We start from the raw sequence: 18,416 nt of genomic DNA, 5'->3' as shown, positions 1-18,416 counted from the left end.
AACTCCAGAAAATCTAGGAGCTTTATACAACGGATGGCAATGAAAACACAGGCTGCATCGCATACTTCTCTACTATATACTAGGCGAAAAACAGTATGTGACTAAAGAAATATGTCTGAATTTACAGTACTCATAAAAGAGTAGGCAAAAGTATGGATGACCTACTTTTTCAGGTGAGATTCTGAACAGGGTTGCCAGGTTTTTGTAAAAAAAAAAAAAAAAAAAAACATTGTAAAATTGACTTTGGCAAACACTGATTCTGAAGTGTGCTGGACAGTAACTTCAGTGTTGCCAAGTCCGCAGTTTTCCCACAGAATTTGGCTACTTTTACACTGTTACAGCGGGTTGAATCAACCCCAAATAACATGATATTTAGCCCCCGGAATGCGTTTTTTCACCGTGGGACCCCTGTGAAACGCGATTGGTCTAGTTTTGAGGAGCAATTGACCCTTCACTGGGAGTTTGATTGACAAGCGATCTAACCAATCATAACGCCAAATTTGCCATTTTGTCCGACAAAGCAGTCAGGAGTTAGAAGATTAACCTCGGTGGACTTGAACTTGAAAAATGGTGTGTACTGACGTCTTTCCGTGTTTGAAATAACATACCTTCTGATGTTCATTCATGTTTATTTGATGCTATAAATGAACTAGTAGGCAGAGATGATCGGTTCACGAGCCGCTTGAGATGAGGCGCTACAGCGATCTGTTACGACACATTAAAAAGCTGCAAAACGATTTTTATTGTTCGAATTTCTTAAAAAATTACAATTTGAAAGCTGGGACTTTGTATAATATCATGAGTAACCTGCTTTGTCTTGTCTGTCGATGTGTTGTCAGTGTCCTCTTTGCTCCGCGATGTATTTTTCACTCTGTGTGGCGACAGCACCATGGCTTGTCGGACAAAGCAACTGTAACTAAAGGGGGCGGGTCTTTGTAAAAGGTCAATTGGGCGGGTTTTGTTGCGAAAACCTGGCAACCCTGAGTTACTTTACTATCCCATGACGCCACTGAGAGGATTTGTGAATGGCAGTGAAGTGATGCAACTGACACTTGTAGGTCACGTGACAATAACAACATAGTGAATATAGTACGTCTGGATTACATTCATACTATATATATCGTACTTTTAAACAGTCATTAATTACTTGTTCAAAATAAGTACCTACTCAAGAGAGTATGTAATTTCAGACAGCTTGTTTTTCATTTTTCTACAGAGGAAGAAAACATAGTTTATTTACACCATATGGTAGATATTATTTGGAGATAGTCCAACCAAAGGAAATAATTCAATATGATTATTTGCACACATCATCATCACACATACAAATGGCAGATTGTTTTTGAAAGTTATGTGGTTTATTTCAAAACTATTTTATTTACAATGGTCATTTAATAAATATGACTTATTACATAATGAAGTGAACTAAACCAACACCATGCACAAAGAGTACACCAAGTTCTTGATCAAGCTCAGTTATAAAAGTCAAGTTTATCAACCAACAAATGTTAGAGTACTGTAAATGAATGAGTGCAATTAAAATAATCTCATTTAAATACTGGAGAGAGAAAAAAAAGCTGGAGAAAGGAGAAAAGGTATTATACATTTAAAATAAATGCAGTACTGAGAATTCAGTACCAAACCTTGCTCTATAATATATTCTGAGATCCATAAACCATCAATTCATGTTATTTAACACATGAGGCCAGCATATATTCCCAATAATGTACTCCCTATACTGCCCTCCCTGTATTCGCTAATGCCAGCCTAATGATCAGGTCATTCTAGAAAACACTTTCAGATGACCATGTGATAGAAAAAAACTCTTTATATATATATATAAAAAAAAAACTACTGCTTTTGAAAGAACAAACCTGTGAACATAATCCTAATTGTATTAGTAAACAACATAAGCCTTAGTAAACAGTACTCTAATTGAATATGAGGATCTTACATTGAATCTAACATTTAAGAGACAGAGACAAAATATTGAAAGTGAAACGAAGGTTCAGAGCAAAACAACCAGTGTTAAATTAACACTGTGTTTGCTAAAAAGCTGGTGAAAAAGAGATCAGAAAGGGAAGGAGCATTTAAGACGAGTGCAAGAAACGATTGAAGGCGTTGTAGGCGGACTCCAGGTCAAACAGCATCTGGCGAACCTGCGAGTCGTCCAGCTCATCAGACGCAGACATGCTGCTTAGTGTGGTTAACCTGTGAGGAAGAACAACGAGACGGTGAGTGCGGCTGTTAAAGTGCAAACATACTCAAACATTTAGTTTAGACTTTATGATTGGATTTAGGCAGTTTCATCTAGCTGATTTTAGCTATTTCATTTATAATGTGACTGATCACATACAGCTGAAGTATAAATTCTTGAAGACTAAAAATGAATTGGATTCAATTGCGAGATATAAAGTCAGAATTGCGTGATATAATGTTTGACTTTATAAAAGTCAAAAATTGGATTTTGAATCATGTGCACTACCACTAAAAATCTCGCAATTCCGAATTTATATCTCGCAGTTCCGACTTTGTATCTCGCAATTCCGACTTTGTATCTCGCAATTCCGACTTTGTATCTCGCAATTCCGACTTTGTATCTCGCAATTCCGACTTTGTATCTCGCAATTCCGACTTTATATCACGCAATTCCGACTTTATATCTCGCAATTCCGACTTTATATCTCGCAATTCCGACTTTATATCTCGCAATTCCGACTATAACTCACAATTCTGACTTTATATCACGCAATTCCGACATTATATCTCGCAATTCCGACTATAACTCACAATTCTGACTTTATATCTCGCAATTCCGACTTTATATCACGCAATTCCGACATTATATCACGCAATTCCGGCTTTATATCTCGCAATTCCGACTATAACTCACAATTCTGACTTTATATCTCGCAATTCCGACTTTGTAACTCGCAATTCCGACTTTATATATCGCAATTCTGACTATAACTCGCAACGAGATGGTGAGTGCGGCTGTTAAATTGCAAACATACTCAAACATTTAGTTTAGACTTTATGATTGGATTTAGGCAGTTTCATCTAGCTGATTTTAGCTATTTTATTTATAATGTGACTGATCACATACAGCTGAAGTATAAATTCTTGAAGACTAAATGAATGGTTTAAAAGTCAAAAATTGGATTTTGAATCATGTGCACCACCACTGAAAACTATACGGTCAGTATGATTTTTTTTATATGTTTTTGAATCTGTTATTGCTCACCAAGGCTGGAATTATTTGCTTAAATTCAGTAAGTACAGTTTATTACAATTTAAAACAACTTTTATTCGAATATATTGTAAAATGTAATTTATTCCAGAATTTTCAGCATCATTTCTCCAGTCTTCAGTGTCACATGATCCTTCAGAAATCATTTTAATATGATGATTTGCTCCTCAAGAAACATTTATGATTATCAACGTTGAAAACTGTATAATATTTTTGTGGAAACTGTATTTTTTCAGGATTCTTTGATGAATTTAATTGGCATAGAAATCCTTTGTAACATTATTAATGTCTTTACTGTTGCTTTTGATTAATTTGATGCATCTTTGCTGAATAAAAGTATTAATCCCTAAAATGTGTCTAGGCTTACCAGAGGCTGACTTTGTCTTTGGCCTCTGAATCTGGAGGCATGTTGCTCATCCTGTTCATGGTCTCCATGAGCTCCCTCAGGTCAGGCTGGATCTATAAAACAATATTCTCACTCATTTAATCAAAGCTTAAAATCAGGGAAACTTAATAGCATTGTGTTAATCTAATTAAGCTGATGTAGCCTATCAAATGACTACCTCATCCATGGCACGAATCTCAAGTCGAAGTTTGTCCATCACTGTGATAAAGAGCTGCATGGAAGAAAACACAAAGATTAAAAATGGTATAGAAGCAGATCTTGGCACTTATTATCAATGCTAAGTATTTACTTTAGCAGGAGCTCAATGCACCACATACTCTACAGTGAAGCACTGTGACAAATTACATTTGGCATGATTTCTTCTAGTCTGAGCAAATAAATCTACTTAATGCAGCTGCTGGAATAAGAAGGAATCCTCTGTGCTCAATCGATGTGGCATTAACTCAAGAAAAGCTATTCATTCTAGGCTGGATTAAGAGTTAAAGATACATACAGAAACAATGTCTGCAATGCAGCGATTCAGGTTGCCCTTGTCATCCTTAATGGTGATTGGTCGATCCTCTTTGATCCTCTCCATAGCCAGTGGACAGTCCAGCTGTCACACGAGGGAAAAATATTAAAAAGTACATTCAGTAACACTCTTTTTTAATGTTCAATTCTCACTTTTAACTAGTTGTTTTTTAAGCTTGCATATTACTAGTATTTTGGTTGTTTATTAGCACATATTAATGCCTTATTCTGCATGACCATATTTTACATCCCTTAAACCTACCAATACCTTGATTTAAATGCTACAAAGCCTACCTTACTAACTATTAATAAGCAGTAAATGAAGGGTTTATTGAGCAAAATAAGAATTTCATTGTACCTGGTACATATGACAATAAATATCTTGATCTTGAACTTGAAAAGTTGTAGTTAATAGTGAATACGTGTTAACGTGAAAATTCTTAATATGTAGTGTACTAGACTATGGAAGCTTGTTTCCACTACTAAATAAAAAAATAAAGGTAATTGCGACTTTTTTCTCACAATTCTGACTTTATATCATAATTCCGACTTTATATCACAATTCCGACTTTATATCACAATTCCGACTTTATATCTCGCAATTCCGACTTTTTATCTCGCAATTCTGACTTTATATCATAATTCTGACTTTATATCTCGCAATTCTGACTTTATATCATAATTCTGACTTTATATCTCGCAATTCTGACTTTTTATCTCGCAATTCCGACTTTATATCGTAATTCCGACTTTATATCGTAATTCGACTTTATATCTCGCAATTCCGACTTTATATCTCGCAATTCCGACTTTTTATCTCGCAATTCTGACTTTATATCATAATTCTGACTTTATATCTCACAATTCTGACTTTATATCATAATTCTGACTTTATATCTCACAATTCTGACTTTATATCATAATTCTGACTTTATATCTCGCAATTCCGACTTTATATTGTAATTCCGACTTTATATCTCGTAATTCCGACTTTATATCACGTAATTCTGACTTTATATCACGTAATTCCGACTTTATATCATAATTCCGACTTTATATCATAATTCCGACTTTATATCATAATTCCGACTTTATATCTCACAATTCTGACTTTATATCATAATTCCGACTTTATATCTCACAATTCTGACTTTATATCATACAATTCTGACTTTATATCATAATTCCGACTTTATATCTCACAATTCTGACTTTTTATCTCGCAATTCCGACTTTTTATCTCACAATTCCGACTTTATATCACAATTCCGACTTTATATCACAATTCCGACTTTATATCATAATTCCGACTTTATATCTCGCAATTCCGACTTTTTATCTCGCAATTCCGACTTTATATCGTAATTCCGACTTTATATCTCGCAATTCCGACTTTTTATCTCGCAATTCTGACTTTATATCATAATTCTGACTTTATATCTCGCAATTCCGACTTTTTATCTCGCAATTCTGACTTTATATCATAATTCTGACTTTATATCTCACAATTCTGACTTTATATCATAATTCTGACTTTATATCTCACAATTCCGACTTTATATCTCGCAATTCCGACTTTATATCTCGCAATTCTGACTTTATATCATAATTCTGACTTTATATCATAATTCCGACTTTATATCTCACAATTCTGACTTTATATCTCACAATTCCGACTTTATATCTCGCAATTCCGACTTTTTATCTCGCAATTCTGACTTTATATCATAATTCTGACTTTATATCTCGCAATTCTGACTTTATATCATAATTCTGACTTTATATCTCGCAATTCTGACTTTTTATCTCGCAATTCCGACTTTATATCGTAATTCCGACTTTATATCGTAATTCGACTTTATATCTCGCAATTCCGACTTTATATCTCGCAATTCCGACTTTTTATCTCGCAATTCTGACTTTATATCATAATTCTGACTTTATATCTCACAATTCTGACTTTATATCATAATTCTGACTTTATATCTCACAATTCTGACTTTATATCATAATTCTGACTTTATATCTCGCAATTCCGACTTTATATTGTAATTCCGACTTTATATCTCGTAATTCCGACTTTATATCACGTAATTCTGACTTTATATCACGTAATTCCGACTTTATATCATAATTCCGACTTTATATCATAATTCCGACTTTATATCATAATTCCGACTTTATATCTCACAATTCTGACTTTATATCATAATTCCGACTTTATATCTCACAATTCTGACTTTATATCATACAATTCTGACTTTATATCATAATTCCGACTTTATATCTCACAATTCTGACTTTTTATCTCGCAATTCCGACTTTTTATCTCACAATTCCGACTTTATATCACAATTCCGACTTTATATCACAATTCCGACTTTATATCATAATTCCGACTTTATATCTCGCAATTCCGACTTTTTATCTCGCAATTCCGACTTTATATCGTAATTCCGACTTTATATCTCGCAATTCCGACTTTTTATCTCGCAATTCTGACTTTATATCATAATTCTGACTTTATATCTCGCAATTCCGACTTTTTATCTCGCAATTCTGACTTTATATCATAATTCTGACTTTATATCTCACAATTCTGACTTTATATCATAATTCTGACTTTATATCTCACAATTCCGACTTTATATCTCGCAATTCCGACTTTATATCTCGCAATTCTGACTTTATATCATAATTCTGACTTTATATCATAATTCCGACTTTATATCTCACAATTCTGACTTTATATCTCACAATTCTGACTTTATATCACATAATTCTGACTTTATATCACATAATTCTGACTTTATATCTCACAATTCTGACTTTATATCATAATTCTGACTTTATATCTCACAATTCTGACTTTATATCATAATTCTGACTTTATATCTCACAATTCTGACTTTATATCATAATTCCGACTTTATATCATAATTCTGACTTTATATCACGCAATTCTGAATTTATATCTCACAATTGTGAGAAAAAAGTCAGAATTCTGAGATAAAAAGTCGCAATTATCTTTTTTATTTTTTATTTCATGGCAGAAACAAGCTTCCATAGTGGACCAATACATCACTAACCAAAGATACAAAAGAAACAAAGAGAAACTTCTCAGTAAAATAAGCTATACCCTGTATTTCCGACAAAAGTCATCGATGGAGCCCACATCTGATCCCTGGACTTGTTTGAAAGCCGCCTTGTACTGGACAAGCAATCTTGAGCAAGCTCCTGTGTATCTGCAAAAACAAAGTGAATGTTTATAATATATGGACAGATACTGTATCAATAAAGGTGGGGTCACATCAGCCAAATTTCACAAGCAAAAAATGGCCTGATAGTGTGAATAGGATTGGATTTCGCCTAACAAAATTCGCTGAACTACAGTAAATGTGACCATACCTTAAATCATGACATTTTGCACAAACAAACTCACTCGTTTGGAGTCACGCAGTCCTTAATGTAAGCTTTTTCCAGCGCCTGGAGTGTTTTGACCACAGCAAACAACTCTGCCATGTTGTCATACCTTTCAAAATGAAATAAAAAGGACATTAAATGCAACTCAATCACTAAATCAGCATTCTGCTCAATCTACTAATAATTAAACAATATGATTCCAGCTAACTCACTTTTCCCTTTCTCTGGCATTTTTGTACAATTTCACTTCCTGTAACAGACAAAGACGGTCATTTAAAGATGACCAATAATGACAAATGAGTGCATTATTACACAAATAGTTCACAAAATGTATCATTTTTACCTCATACAGTTCTGGCTTGTTGGCAGGAGCTAGTTAAGTTAAAGCAAAAGGGAAAACAGAGATGTAAAATATGATATTAGAGAAAATAAACGAAGAATAAGATGCTCAGATTGTTTTAGAGACTCATTTTCTCTCCCTCACCTCCTCCCATCACTCCAGAAGCAGGTATTCCATGAAACATGATGAACTACAAAACAATTAAAGAGACAAAACGATCATTATGTTTGGTTTAGCCTCGAGTCAGTGGAATGAATGATATACAGCGATCAGATCTCATTCAGACAGTGTGGATAAGGAAATACAATTAAAACTGATAGACTAACAGACAACGTATTTAGATTTTAGACATTTAGCGAGCTCATTTTGTTTTGTTTATTTCCTGAGCGATGCTAGCTAGCTAATATTTAGCTTTCGTCCCGCTGAAAGTATAAACAAGACGTTGTCTTTCACTAATTCGCACCTTAGGTAACTATATAACGTTAATGTGATTAAGAAATTACATATTATTAAAACAACAAAGTGTTTTTTCTTAGCAAAAACGCACCAGGAAAAGGAGAATTCACTCACCCTTGTTTTGACGTCACCACTGTTGCAAACTGACGTGACGTCGCCGGATGATTTCGTAACATCCGGTATTATTTCGTCTTTTTCTTTATTACAAAAATATGCTTATGCAAAGAATATACATTCTATTTAAATAATAAATAGAATAAATAAATAATTATTTATTCAATTTAACATTCGAGCAAAACTTGCATTTCATGGTTAGGGTTGCCAAGTCCCTTTAATATTTCCACGCTAGTAAATAAACCGTGGTTTATTAACTCCGTTATGAAATATAACTACTTTATAGTATGATAACGGTTTTATATAGTGATAATAAATAATCACCTTCATTATTATAACCAGTGCTATTAATAAAAACATAATTCTGACTTTATATCACGCAATTCTGAAGTTATAACTCACAATTCTGACTTTATATCTCACAGTTCTGAGTTTATATCTCGCAATTGCGAGAAAAGTCTAATATAAGTTTTTTTTAATATATGTTTTTGCTTATGCAAAGAATATACATTCTATTTAAATAATAAATAGAATAAATAAATAATTATTTATTCAATTTAACATTCGAGGAAAACTAGCATTTCATGGTTAGGGTTGCCAAGTCCCTTTAATATTTCCATGCTAGTAAATAAATTGCGGTTTATTAACTCCGTTATGAAATATAACTAGTTTATGGTATGATAACTGTTTTATATAGTGATAATAAATAATCACCTTCATTATTATAAACAGTGCTATTAATAAAAACAAACGGATGTCAGTGATTCTTGAGAATACTTGGCAACCCGAGAGTCTCTTTGAACACGCGCGCGGGAATGATTAAAGCTGCAGTGAACAGAGAATCTCAAAGAGATTAATCTAAAAATAACTAAAATATGACGTTCTAAACATTATCAATTATTACCTTAGTCTATTGTGAGATTGTTAGCGAATTATCTGTTCCTCATATAACCCGCGTCTGGTTATTTGAGAGTGTGAGAGATTTGTAAACAATGAAATCCAGCAAGAGCACCAAAGCGAAACCTGCTGAAGAGGAGGAGTGTGGCATATGGCTCGACACAAAAGAGTTAAAAGAAAAGAAACAGCAGGTAAAATCATTTAATATATTCTATTAATCCATGTCGATGTTATTTCAAGTGTATTTAAAGTATATTTCCTACAAAAATACACTGTTTTCAGAAACAGCTGACCCGTCCGATATCCAGACTGCTGAATCCTCTCGCGAGATCTGGGTTCAGTGTGGCGGTGAACGTGAGCTTCACTCAGACCAAACTCAACATGCCTGTCACGAGACAGAGCACCATCTCATCCTTCTTTTCCCCCAAATCCAGAGGTAACAAATCCCAGAGATGTTTCACACTGTAACAGATTAACTGTTATCTTTAATATAAATCATTAATATTATTTAACTCACATAGACAGATAGATAGATAGATAGATAGATATTAGTTTGTTTTGTAATATGGCTATAAAGTTTATTAATTTTATTTTGGTAACACTTTGTTTTACAGTGTCTTTATTACAATTATATGTTGTTACTATAGAAATAACTATAAAATATACATAATTAAATGCAACTAACATTAAATCTTAACCCTAACCGTGAGTGTGTGTGTGAGAGAGAGAGAGAGAGAGAGAGTGTGTGTGTGTGTGTGAGTGTGTGTGTCTGTTTGTGTGTGTGTGTGTGTGTCAGAGAGAGTGTGTGTGAGAGTGAGTGTGTGTGGTTATGTGTGTGTCAGAGAGAGTGTGTGTGTATATGAGAGTGTGTGTGAGAGTGAGTGTGTGTGGTTATGTGTGTGTCAGAGAGAGTGTGTGTGTATATGAGAGTGTGTGTGAGAGTGAGTGTGTGTGGTTATGTGTGTGTCAGAGAGAGTGTGTGTGTATATGAGAGTGTGTGTGAGAGTGAGTGTGTGTGGTTATGTGTGTGTCAGAGAGAGTGTGTGTGTATATGAGAGTGTGTGTGAGAGTGAGTGTGTGTGGTTATGTGTGTGTCAGAGAGAGTTTGTGTGTATATGAGAGTGTGTGTGAGAGTGAGTGTGTGTGGTTATGTGTGTGTCAGAGAGAGTGTGTGTGTATATGAGAGTGTGTGTGAGAGTGAGTGTGTGTGGTTATGTGTGTGTCAGAGAGAGTGTGTGTGTATATGAGAGTGTGTGTGAGAGTGAGTGTGTGTGGTTATGTGTGTGTCAGAGAGAGTGTGTGTGTATATGAGAGTGTGTGTGAGAGTGAGTGTGTGTGGTTATGTGTGTGTCAGAGAGAGTGTGTGTGTGTATATGAGAGTGTGTGTGTGTATATGAGAGTGAGTGTGAGTGTGTGTCTGCGTGTATATGAGAGAGTGTGTGTGAGAGAGTCAGTGTGTGTTTATGTGTGTGTGTGAGTGTGAGAGAGTGTGTGTATGTATATGAGTGTTTTAAGTGTTTGTGTGTGTGTGAGAGTGTTTGTGTATATGAGTGTCTGTGAGTGTGTTTGTCTATGTGTGTGTGTGTGTGTGTGTGTGTGTGTGTGAGAGAGTGTCAGTGTGTTTATTTGAGTGTGTGTGTGTGAGTGTGTTTGTCTATATGTGTGTGTGTGTGTGAGAGAGAGTGTCAGTGTGTGTATATGTGTGTGTGTCTGTGAGTGTGTTTGTCTATGTGTGTGTGTGTGTGTGTGTGTAAGAGAGAGTGTCAGTGTGTGAGTCAATGTGTTTATGTGAGTGTGTGTATTTGTGTGTGTGTCTGTGTGTATATGAGAGTGTGTGTGTGAGAGAGTCAGTGTGTTTATGTGTGTGTGTCTGTGAGTGTGTGTGTGTGTCTGTGTTTATGTGTGTCTGTGTGTGTGTGTGTGTGTGTGTCTGCGTGTATATGAGTGTGTGTGAGTGTGTGTGTCTGAGTGTGTGTCTGCGTGTATATGAGTGTGTGTCTGCGTGTATGAGTGTGTGTGTGTGTGTGTGTGTGTGTGTATGTGAGAGAGAGTGTCAGTGTGTGTATATGTGTGTGTGTCTGTGAGTGTGTTTGTCTATGTGTGTGTGTGTGTGTGTGTGTGTGTGTGTGTTTATGTGTTTATGTGTGTGTGTCTGAGTGTGTGTGTGTGTCTGCGTGTATATGTGTGTGTGTGTGTGTGTGTGTGTGTGTGTGTGTGTGTGTGAGTTAGTGTTTGTGTGTGTGTGTGTGTGTGTGTGTGTGTGTGTGTGTGTGAGTTAGTGTTGTGTGTGTGTGTGTGTGTGTGTGTGTGTGTGTGTCTGTGTTTATGTGTGTGTGTGAGTTAGTTAGTGTAAGTATCTGAGTATGTGTGTGTATGCAACAGTTATTTTAATTAACTGAAACTTAAAAATAATTACCTTAGCTAGTTCCTGAAATAAACGTTTCTCATTTTCATTTAGTTCAGCGTGATGTACTAATATAACTAAAACTGAAATAAAAACTACATAGACATAATTATAAAAAAAACAACAAAATCACTAAAAGTTTAACTGAAATTAAAATGTAAAACATAAAAATAAAAACCAATTCAAAATATTAACAAAAACTATAATAGTATCTCAATGATACTGTAATAACACACACACACACACACACTCTTTAATGTAATAATAAACTGTTAAAGCTAAATTCACATCTTTACTGCTATTTCTGTTCTCAGATCAGAACCGGAGCGCGGCTCACGCCGGATCCAAACGGAAACACAGCAGGACTTCAGAGCCGTCTCCAGACTCGACCTGTCAATCATCTGAGGTGGAGCCGCAGGACTGGGACACAGACTGTGCAGGATCGTCAGCAGAGCAGCGCTTCTTCCGTTTCATATGCGGAGAATCCGAGGAAGAAGAACCGCCTGAAAAAAGGAGACATGTTTCCCATTACACAGACCAAAATGTGTTCGAGACACAAGAATACTGGAATAAAGAAGCTGTGCATGAGAATCCAAATCAAACAGTTCCTGAAACACAGGCTTTCTTTCACAGGGCGTCCCAGAAGACCTCCGAAGACACGGATCAGAAATCCACAGGCTCTGTCTTAACCTCCAGACCTGTCAATCAAAACCACAGAAGATCGAATGCAGTTTCTGAGCGCAAAACGAAGGCGTCTCCCGTGAAACGGATGGGAAAAGAGAACAGCTGGCCCGCATCGTCTCCTTTTAAACACAGACTCATTTCCAGTCCAGCTAAGAGCTGCAGGTTGAAGGAGAAATACACACTTTCCCCCAAAAAGCTTGCGAGCGCAGAGACGGCTGGAGAAACTCTGGCTGCCTTGTTCACGCAGGACTCGGAGGGATTCTGTGTGATCGCTCACCGTGACCAGCAGCCGCTGAAAGACGAGGATTACAGCAATACTGTCGTGAAGGAGGAGGAGGAGGAGGAGGAGATGCTTTTCACACAGGACTCAGAGGGAAACATGGTCATCAAGCATTAAAAAACACAGGATTTTAATTTTTTATTATTATTTTGAAGCTTTTTAATTGATGAAAACATGAAAATTTAAGTTACAATAAAAGCAAAAATCATGCAATGATTCCTGTTGGCCAGCAGATGGCAGAATGCACCATGCACGAAGCATTTATTTGATGAATTACATTAATAAACATATTTAAGTGAATTTATGTTTTGTATTGCTTTAAATTACCAACATGGAGTGAGGTGAATACTTCACATTCTGTTCTTGTTTGCCAAGTTTGTGTTTAACGTCAGGGAAAGAATGTTAAAGAGCCATATGATGACAAATCCATGCTTTTTTCATGCATTCATAATTAATACATTTAAGGGTTAGTTCACCCAAAAATGAAAATAATGTCATTAATTACTCACCCTCACACCCGTAAGACCTTCGTTCACCTTCGGAACACAAATTAAGATATTTTTGATGAAATCCGATGGCTCAGTGAGGCCTGAGCAATGACATTTCCTCTCTCAAGATCCATTAATGTACTAAAAACATATTTAAATCAGTTCATGTGAGTACAGTGGTTCAATATTAATATTATAAAGCCACGAGAAATGTCATTGCTGGCTATGCAGGGCCATCGGATTTCATCAAAAATATCTTAATTTGTGTTCTGAAGATGAACGAAGGTCTTACGGGTGTGAGGGTGAGTAATTAATGACAGAAATTTCATTTTTGGGTGAACTAACCCTTTAAAACTCTTGCTCTAGAACAACTAAAGTTGTAAAGTTTATTCAGGAGGCAATAAAAACACAAATAACAGGTTCACAATTACTTTATTTGATTAAATTCATGTGAAAATACTTTGGTAAAGTACAGTGTGATTTCGTACAGTGTAGACGTTCTACTGTGTTTATGCATCATTTATAAATGTGGACCATTTACTGACTGAGCAAATGTACCATGATTCCCTTTTAAGGACTGAAGAATGCTACATATTAACACATGTTGGCATACATTCAAAACCACCTTCCTGAAGAACAAACATTTAAAGCATGTCAATTTATGACCCAACTAGGAAACAGTTCAGGACAAATGAAGTTTGACATGGTGCCCATCAATACAAACATTTCAGTCAATTTCAGAAATAGACGGTCCGAGATTATGATTCAAATTAAGCAATGTTATTTTGAACTATATTAAAATAATATAAAACCTTATAAAAATATCCCCAAAGGCACTCATTCATTTGCAGAACAAAGACCAGTTATCATCGCACTCGTAAAATAAAGAGAGATTTGATTGTAAAATATAGATTGACTCATGATTGCACATGTTTACTTATGTTGCCAAATAAAATAAAATGTAAAGTGGGATCTGTAAACTGTAGCAAATGTCACATGTGACGGCGCAAAACACAGAGGAAAGAAGAGTTATAGGCTAAATATACTGAAAAATATTTGATCTATATTACTAAATGGTATTTAACATGAGAATTTATGACACCAACACAAAGTACTATATGATTTCAAAGACAAAAACAAATTAAACATTAATAAATTGATTAAAATTAGAGAAAAAAATGATCAAAAATAATAATTTTGATTTCCCGATATTTAAGCATTTTACCATAATCGGATATCGGTTTTGTAATATCGGATTTACCGATAAACGCCGCCATCTTGTGGGTGTTTTGAGTATTGCGCGCAGGATCGCCATTACAGTGCATCTGAGGGGAGACGAGACAACGGCATGCACATGTTTGCTGCTTTGCTGTAATTAGTAAACTTTATTTTACTTTAACATAGCCATTAATGCACAAATTAGTGTGTTACATAAATGCATGAAATGTAGCTATGTAGTGTATCTGTCAAGTCCTATCCAAATAAACGTGTAATATTAACCATTAACCATTAATTGGCTAATAAACATCCAAGTAAACACAACTCTATGTAAATTAATTATTTATTATCTCCACGAGCGATTGCAGTTTGAGTATAGTTCTGTGTAAATGCATAGATAAACAGCAGATATTTCATAATCTAGAACGACAAAAACATTATTAATAATTCTGATATAACATACCAGTTGAGAAATGCAATAAAATACGATGTTTTGTTTGATATATTCCAATATTCCAGAGAATATTACTCAGTTATTTAACATTTATTCTTCACTTCACTCAGCTTATAAATCTGCTAAAACTGTAGTTTAAAATGAATTAATTTTAATTTATTTGCTCCATTTGAAAAGAATTAGACATTCTACATTTATTTTGCTTATTGTTAACATTAGTGCTGATGCTTTTTATATATAAAATTATTTTTGTAACATGAAGATTAAAATGAACATGAAAGACTCCTAACAGTTATTTTTTGGACTTTCAGACTCTATTTATTGGTGTATAAATACGATTTGTTTTGTTTTCTATGCAAGGAGGGAGTGATTGTTATAAATAAATGCTTTGTTCAGTTCAGTGGTGTTGTAATCGGGTCAAAAACAGAAGTATAACAGTAAATAAATATCGGTTATCGGGCACATAAACTCAAATTATCGGTATCAGTTCTAAAAAAAAACAATATCAGTTATTTTAGTATCATTCAGATTATTATACTATAATAGTAATAATATAATATACTATAAATTGTTATAGTTTTTATTAATATTTTGAATAAGTTTTTTTTTTTCTGTTTTGTTTTGTTTTAGTAATTTTGCAGTTTTTTGTCTATTTAGTTTTATTAATATATTTTAGTAATATTTTAGTACACAAAGTTAAACTAAATGAAAATAAGAAATTGGCAACTAGCTGAAATAAAATGTTTTTATATATATATATATATATATATATATATATATATATATATATATATATATATATACTAAAACATAAAAAAATAACATTTTGTTGCATGAAAAAAAAAAAAATAAAAAATATATATATATATATATATATATTTTTTTTTTTTTTTTTTTTTTTTCATGCAACAAAAATGTTATTTTTTTATGTTTTAGTACTTTGAGTTGTTGACTGAAAAATTCCCATATTCACACATAATGCTGTGTAACAATTTATATAATACATAATGTGTAATAATAATGCATTTTTATTGCTGCTTAATTGAAGGAGAAACAGTGATTTGTTTGGGGAAATGGAACTTGTTTGTTTATATTTTGCTCTTAATCTGAATTTTCTGACCCTAAAACTACAACTCACAATGTATGAATTCTTACGTTCGAGCTAACAGTGAAAGTGCATGAAGAATTCTGGGTAGGAGGAAAGAGATGACGAGCTGGAAAAGAATCAACCAGCAATCTTTGTGGGCTCTGTCACCAGACTGGATCCGTCCCAAACCGTTTTAAACTGCTCTGGAACTGGAAACTCCCTCTGTTGAATATGTGAGAAGATATTAGTCAAATAATAATGCATTAACAATAATTTCAACATTACAGGAACTAAACAGAGCTTACTGACAGACTGGGAAGAGAGGAGCTGCAACAATGGAGAATATGAGGAAAATAATGATCATTTTAGCAGGAAAACCTGTTCTAGTGGAGCTCAGACTTTGATTTTTCCAGTGCAGACACACTCACATAATCATCTTCTCCCTCAGGAACCAGGATGTTCATCTCTGAGCTCTTGGCACTGACAATCTCACAGTCGAGTGAATCCTTGCTCAAGTAGACATGGCAGCCTTCGGTCTTGTTAATGGAAATTGTAGGAACTTTTCCCATTACCTGAGAGACCAAAAACAAGTTATATTATGTGTTGTTCATTAGGCATCAAAATATATAAGAGTGACACAATTGAGCAGCTCAAGTCTGCATTTATTTGATACAGTAAAAACTGTAAAAATGTGAAATATTTTTACAATGTAAAATAGCTGTTTTATAAGTGAATATATAGTAAATTGTAATTTAAATCTTGTGATCAAAGCTGAATTTTCAGCATCATTACTCCAGCAGTGTTAATTTTGACAGCAAATTTTGATTTAGTTTTAGTCATAGTCTTTTGACTAAAATGCCATTTAGTTTTAGTCATATTTTAGTCGACTAAAATCTCATTTATTTAAATTGTAATGCATTAATAAGCATTTCTCTAACAATACACAGATCCAATACACTGATATAGCTCAGTTTGTACAGTAAAAACAATAAAATTGTGAAATATTATTTCAATTTAAAATAGCAGTTTTCTATGTGAATATATTGTAAAATGTAATTTATTCCTGTGATCAAAGCTGAATTTTCAGCATCATTACTAGTAGTGTTAATTTTGACAGCAAATTTTGATTTAGTTTTAGTCATATTTTAGTCATCGGAAATTGTTTTAGTTTTAGTCGACTAAAATCTCATTTATTTAAATTGTAAAGCATTAATAAGCATTTCTCTAACAATACACAGATCCAATACACTGATACACATCTGATATTCTCCAAACTGTTTATGTTCACTTAAGACAACCAGCTGTACTTTACTCGCCAAAACTGACGTTTTTGACCGTTTAAGTGCAAAACGACACGAAAGAGCTCAATTCAGTGCTTTTCAGAGATTGACACAATTATCATTGAGGTACTATTATAGTTTTTGTTAAAAAACATTTTAGTTTTTCTGCTTTCATTGTAATTTTAGTTAAAAGTTTTAGTCATTTTTTGTGTTTGTCTTTTAGTTTTTGCTTTTAAACGTCATTAACGTTTTTTTTATTTCTGTTTTAGTTATTTTAGTACATCAGGTTAAGCCAAAGCTTGGAAAATAGATGAAATAAAATATATATATATATATTTTTTTTTTTTTTTATTTCAGTTAACGTTTATTTCAACTAATGAAGATTTTCTTTTGTGGTTTTAGGTTTAATTATAATAACCCTTATACTTGTAAATTATATAGAATAATGTGTCAAATAATGTTCGGTTACACTTTATTTTACAGTGCTGTAGTTACATTGTAATTACTGAGTACTATTAATTATCTACATGTACTTTAGAGTTACAGTGAGGGTTAAGGTTTGGTTTAGGGTTAGTTACTTGTAATTATGCATAATTTACTGTTATTACTATAGTAAGTACATGTAGTAACGTGTAACTATGGCACTGTAAAATAAAGTGTTACCTAATGTTCTTAGTCTTTCCTTCCTGTGACAGAAGATACAGTAGTTTACTATGAATTAAATAGAAATTAAATTAAGTTAAATGCAGTTTGTTGTGAAAAAATAATAATAAACCATCCCAAAACACACCGTGACTCTTATTCTGAAATGTCTGCAGTCTGCTCATTTAAGTTCAGACGAGGGAGATAAAATATGCATTCTTACAACCGTCTAAAACACATTACCATATAAACATCGTGTAGTAAACACTGTCATAATTCATCAACATGAGCTCATAAGCAATCGTTTGGCATAAATGTGCGTGAAGCAGTCTGAAGTGCTGCTGACCAGCCTGTAGAGGGCGCAACAGCGCCGCGTTTCCCACGGTTAGATCAGCGCGTTACACTTCAAATGTGCACATCTTCCACACAGGACAACAGTCCTGACTGGATATCTTCTAGATATCATTTCTGTTTCGTTTTTAT

The 18,416-nt window shown here is 33.9% G+C and overlaps 3 protein-coding genes across 7 annotated transcripts in view; 1 reads left to right on the top strand and 2 right to left on the bottom strand.

Annotated features, from left to right (window-relative positions):
* Positions 1-1,336: 1,336 nt before the first annotated feature.
* On the bottom strand, positions 1,337-8,581 carry vps28 (VPS28 subunit of ESCRT-I). Of its 3 annotated transcripts, none has more exons than XM_048201794.1 (10): positions 8,500-8,581; positions 8,074-8,119; positions 7,933-7,961; positions 7,802-7,839; positions 7,609-7,698; positions 7,306-7,411; positions 4,150-4,251; positions 3,814-3,867; positions 3,618-3,709; positions 1,337-2,211 (listed from the first exon to the last, which is right to left on the bottom strand). In XM_048201794.1, the coding sequence occupies exons 2-10, from the start codon at positions 8,111-8,113 to the stop codon at positions 2,091-2,093; spliced, it is 672 nt and encodes a 223-aa protein (XP_048057751.1). In that variant the 5' UTR covers positions 8,114-8,119; positions 8,500-8,581; the 3' UTR covers positions 1,337-2,090. The 3 variants fall into 3 exon arrangements, with proteins under 3 accessions (XP_048057751.1, XP_048057752.1, XP_048057753.1); XM_048201795.1 differs by having other exon boundaries at positions 8,477-8,504; XM_048201796.1 differs by lacking the exon at positions 8,500-8,581 and adding an exon at positions 8,393-8,413.
* A 685-nt stretch (positions 8,582-9,266) lies between these two features.
* On the top strand, positions 9,267-13,064 carry LOC125275111 (aurora kinase A and ninein-interacting protein). The gene is made up of 3 exons (XM_048201793.1): positions 9,267-9,587; positions 9,679-9,832; positions 12,115-13,064. The coding sequence occupies exons 1-3, from the start codon at positions 9,492-9,494 to the stop codon at positions 12,879-12,881; spliced, it is 1,017 nt and encodes a 338-aa protein (XP_048057750.1). The 5' UTR covers positions 9,267-9,491; the 3' UTR covers positions 12,882-13,064.
* A 2,872-nt stretch (positions 13,065-15,936) lies between these two features.
* Positions 15,937-18,416, bottom strand: part of cap2 (cyclase associated actin cytoskeleton regulatory protein 2) — a 42,812-nt gene continuing 40,332 nt past the window's right edge. For all 3 annotated transcript variants that reach the window (XM_048201792.1, XM_048201791.1, XM_048201789.1), the window contains 2 exons: positions 16,440-16,583; positions 15,937-16,233 (listed from right to left, as the gene is read on the bottom strand). In XM_048201792.1, the coding sequence (XP_048057749.1) occupies positions 16,150-16,233; positions 16,440-16,583 (228 nt within the window). In that variant the 3' untranslated portion in view covers positions 15,937-16,149. The remainder of the gene's footprint in view (positions 16,234-16,439; positions 16,584-18,416) is intronic.

Source organism: Megalobrama amblycephala, linkage group LG9 (genome assembly GCF_018812025.1).
Source record: "Megalobrama amblycephala isolate DHTTF-2021 linkage group LG9, ASM1881202v1, whole genome shotgun sequence".
Classification (NCBI taxonomy): domain Eukaryota; kingdom Metazoa; phylum Chordata; class Actinopteri; order Cypriniformes; family Xenocyprididae; genus Megalobrama; species Megalobrama amblycephala.
This window is presented reverse-complemented; position numbering and strand designations above follow the sequence as displayed.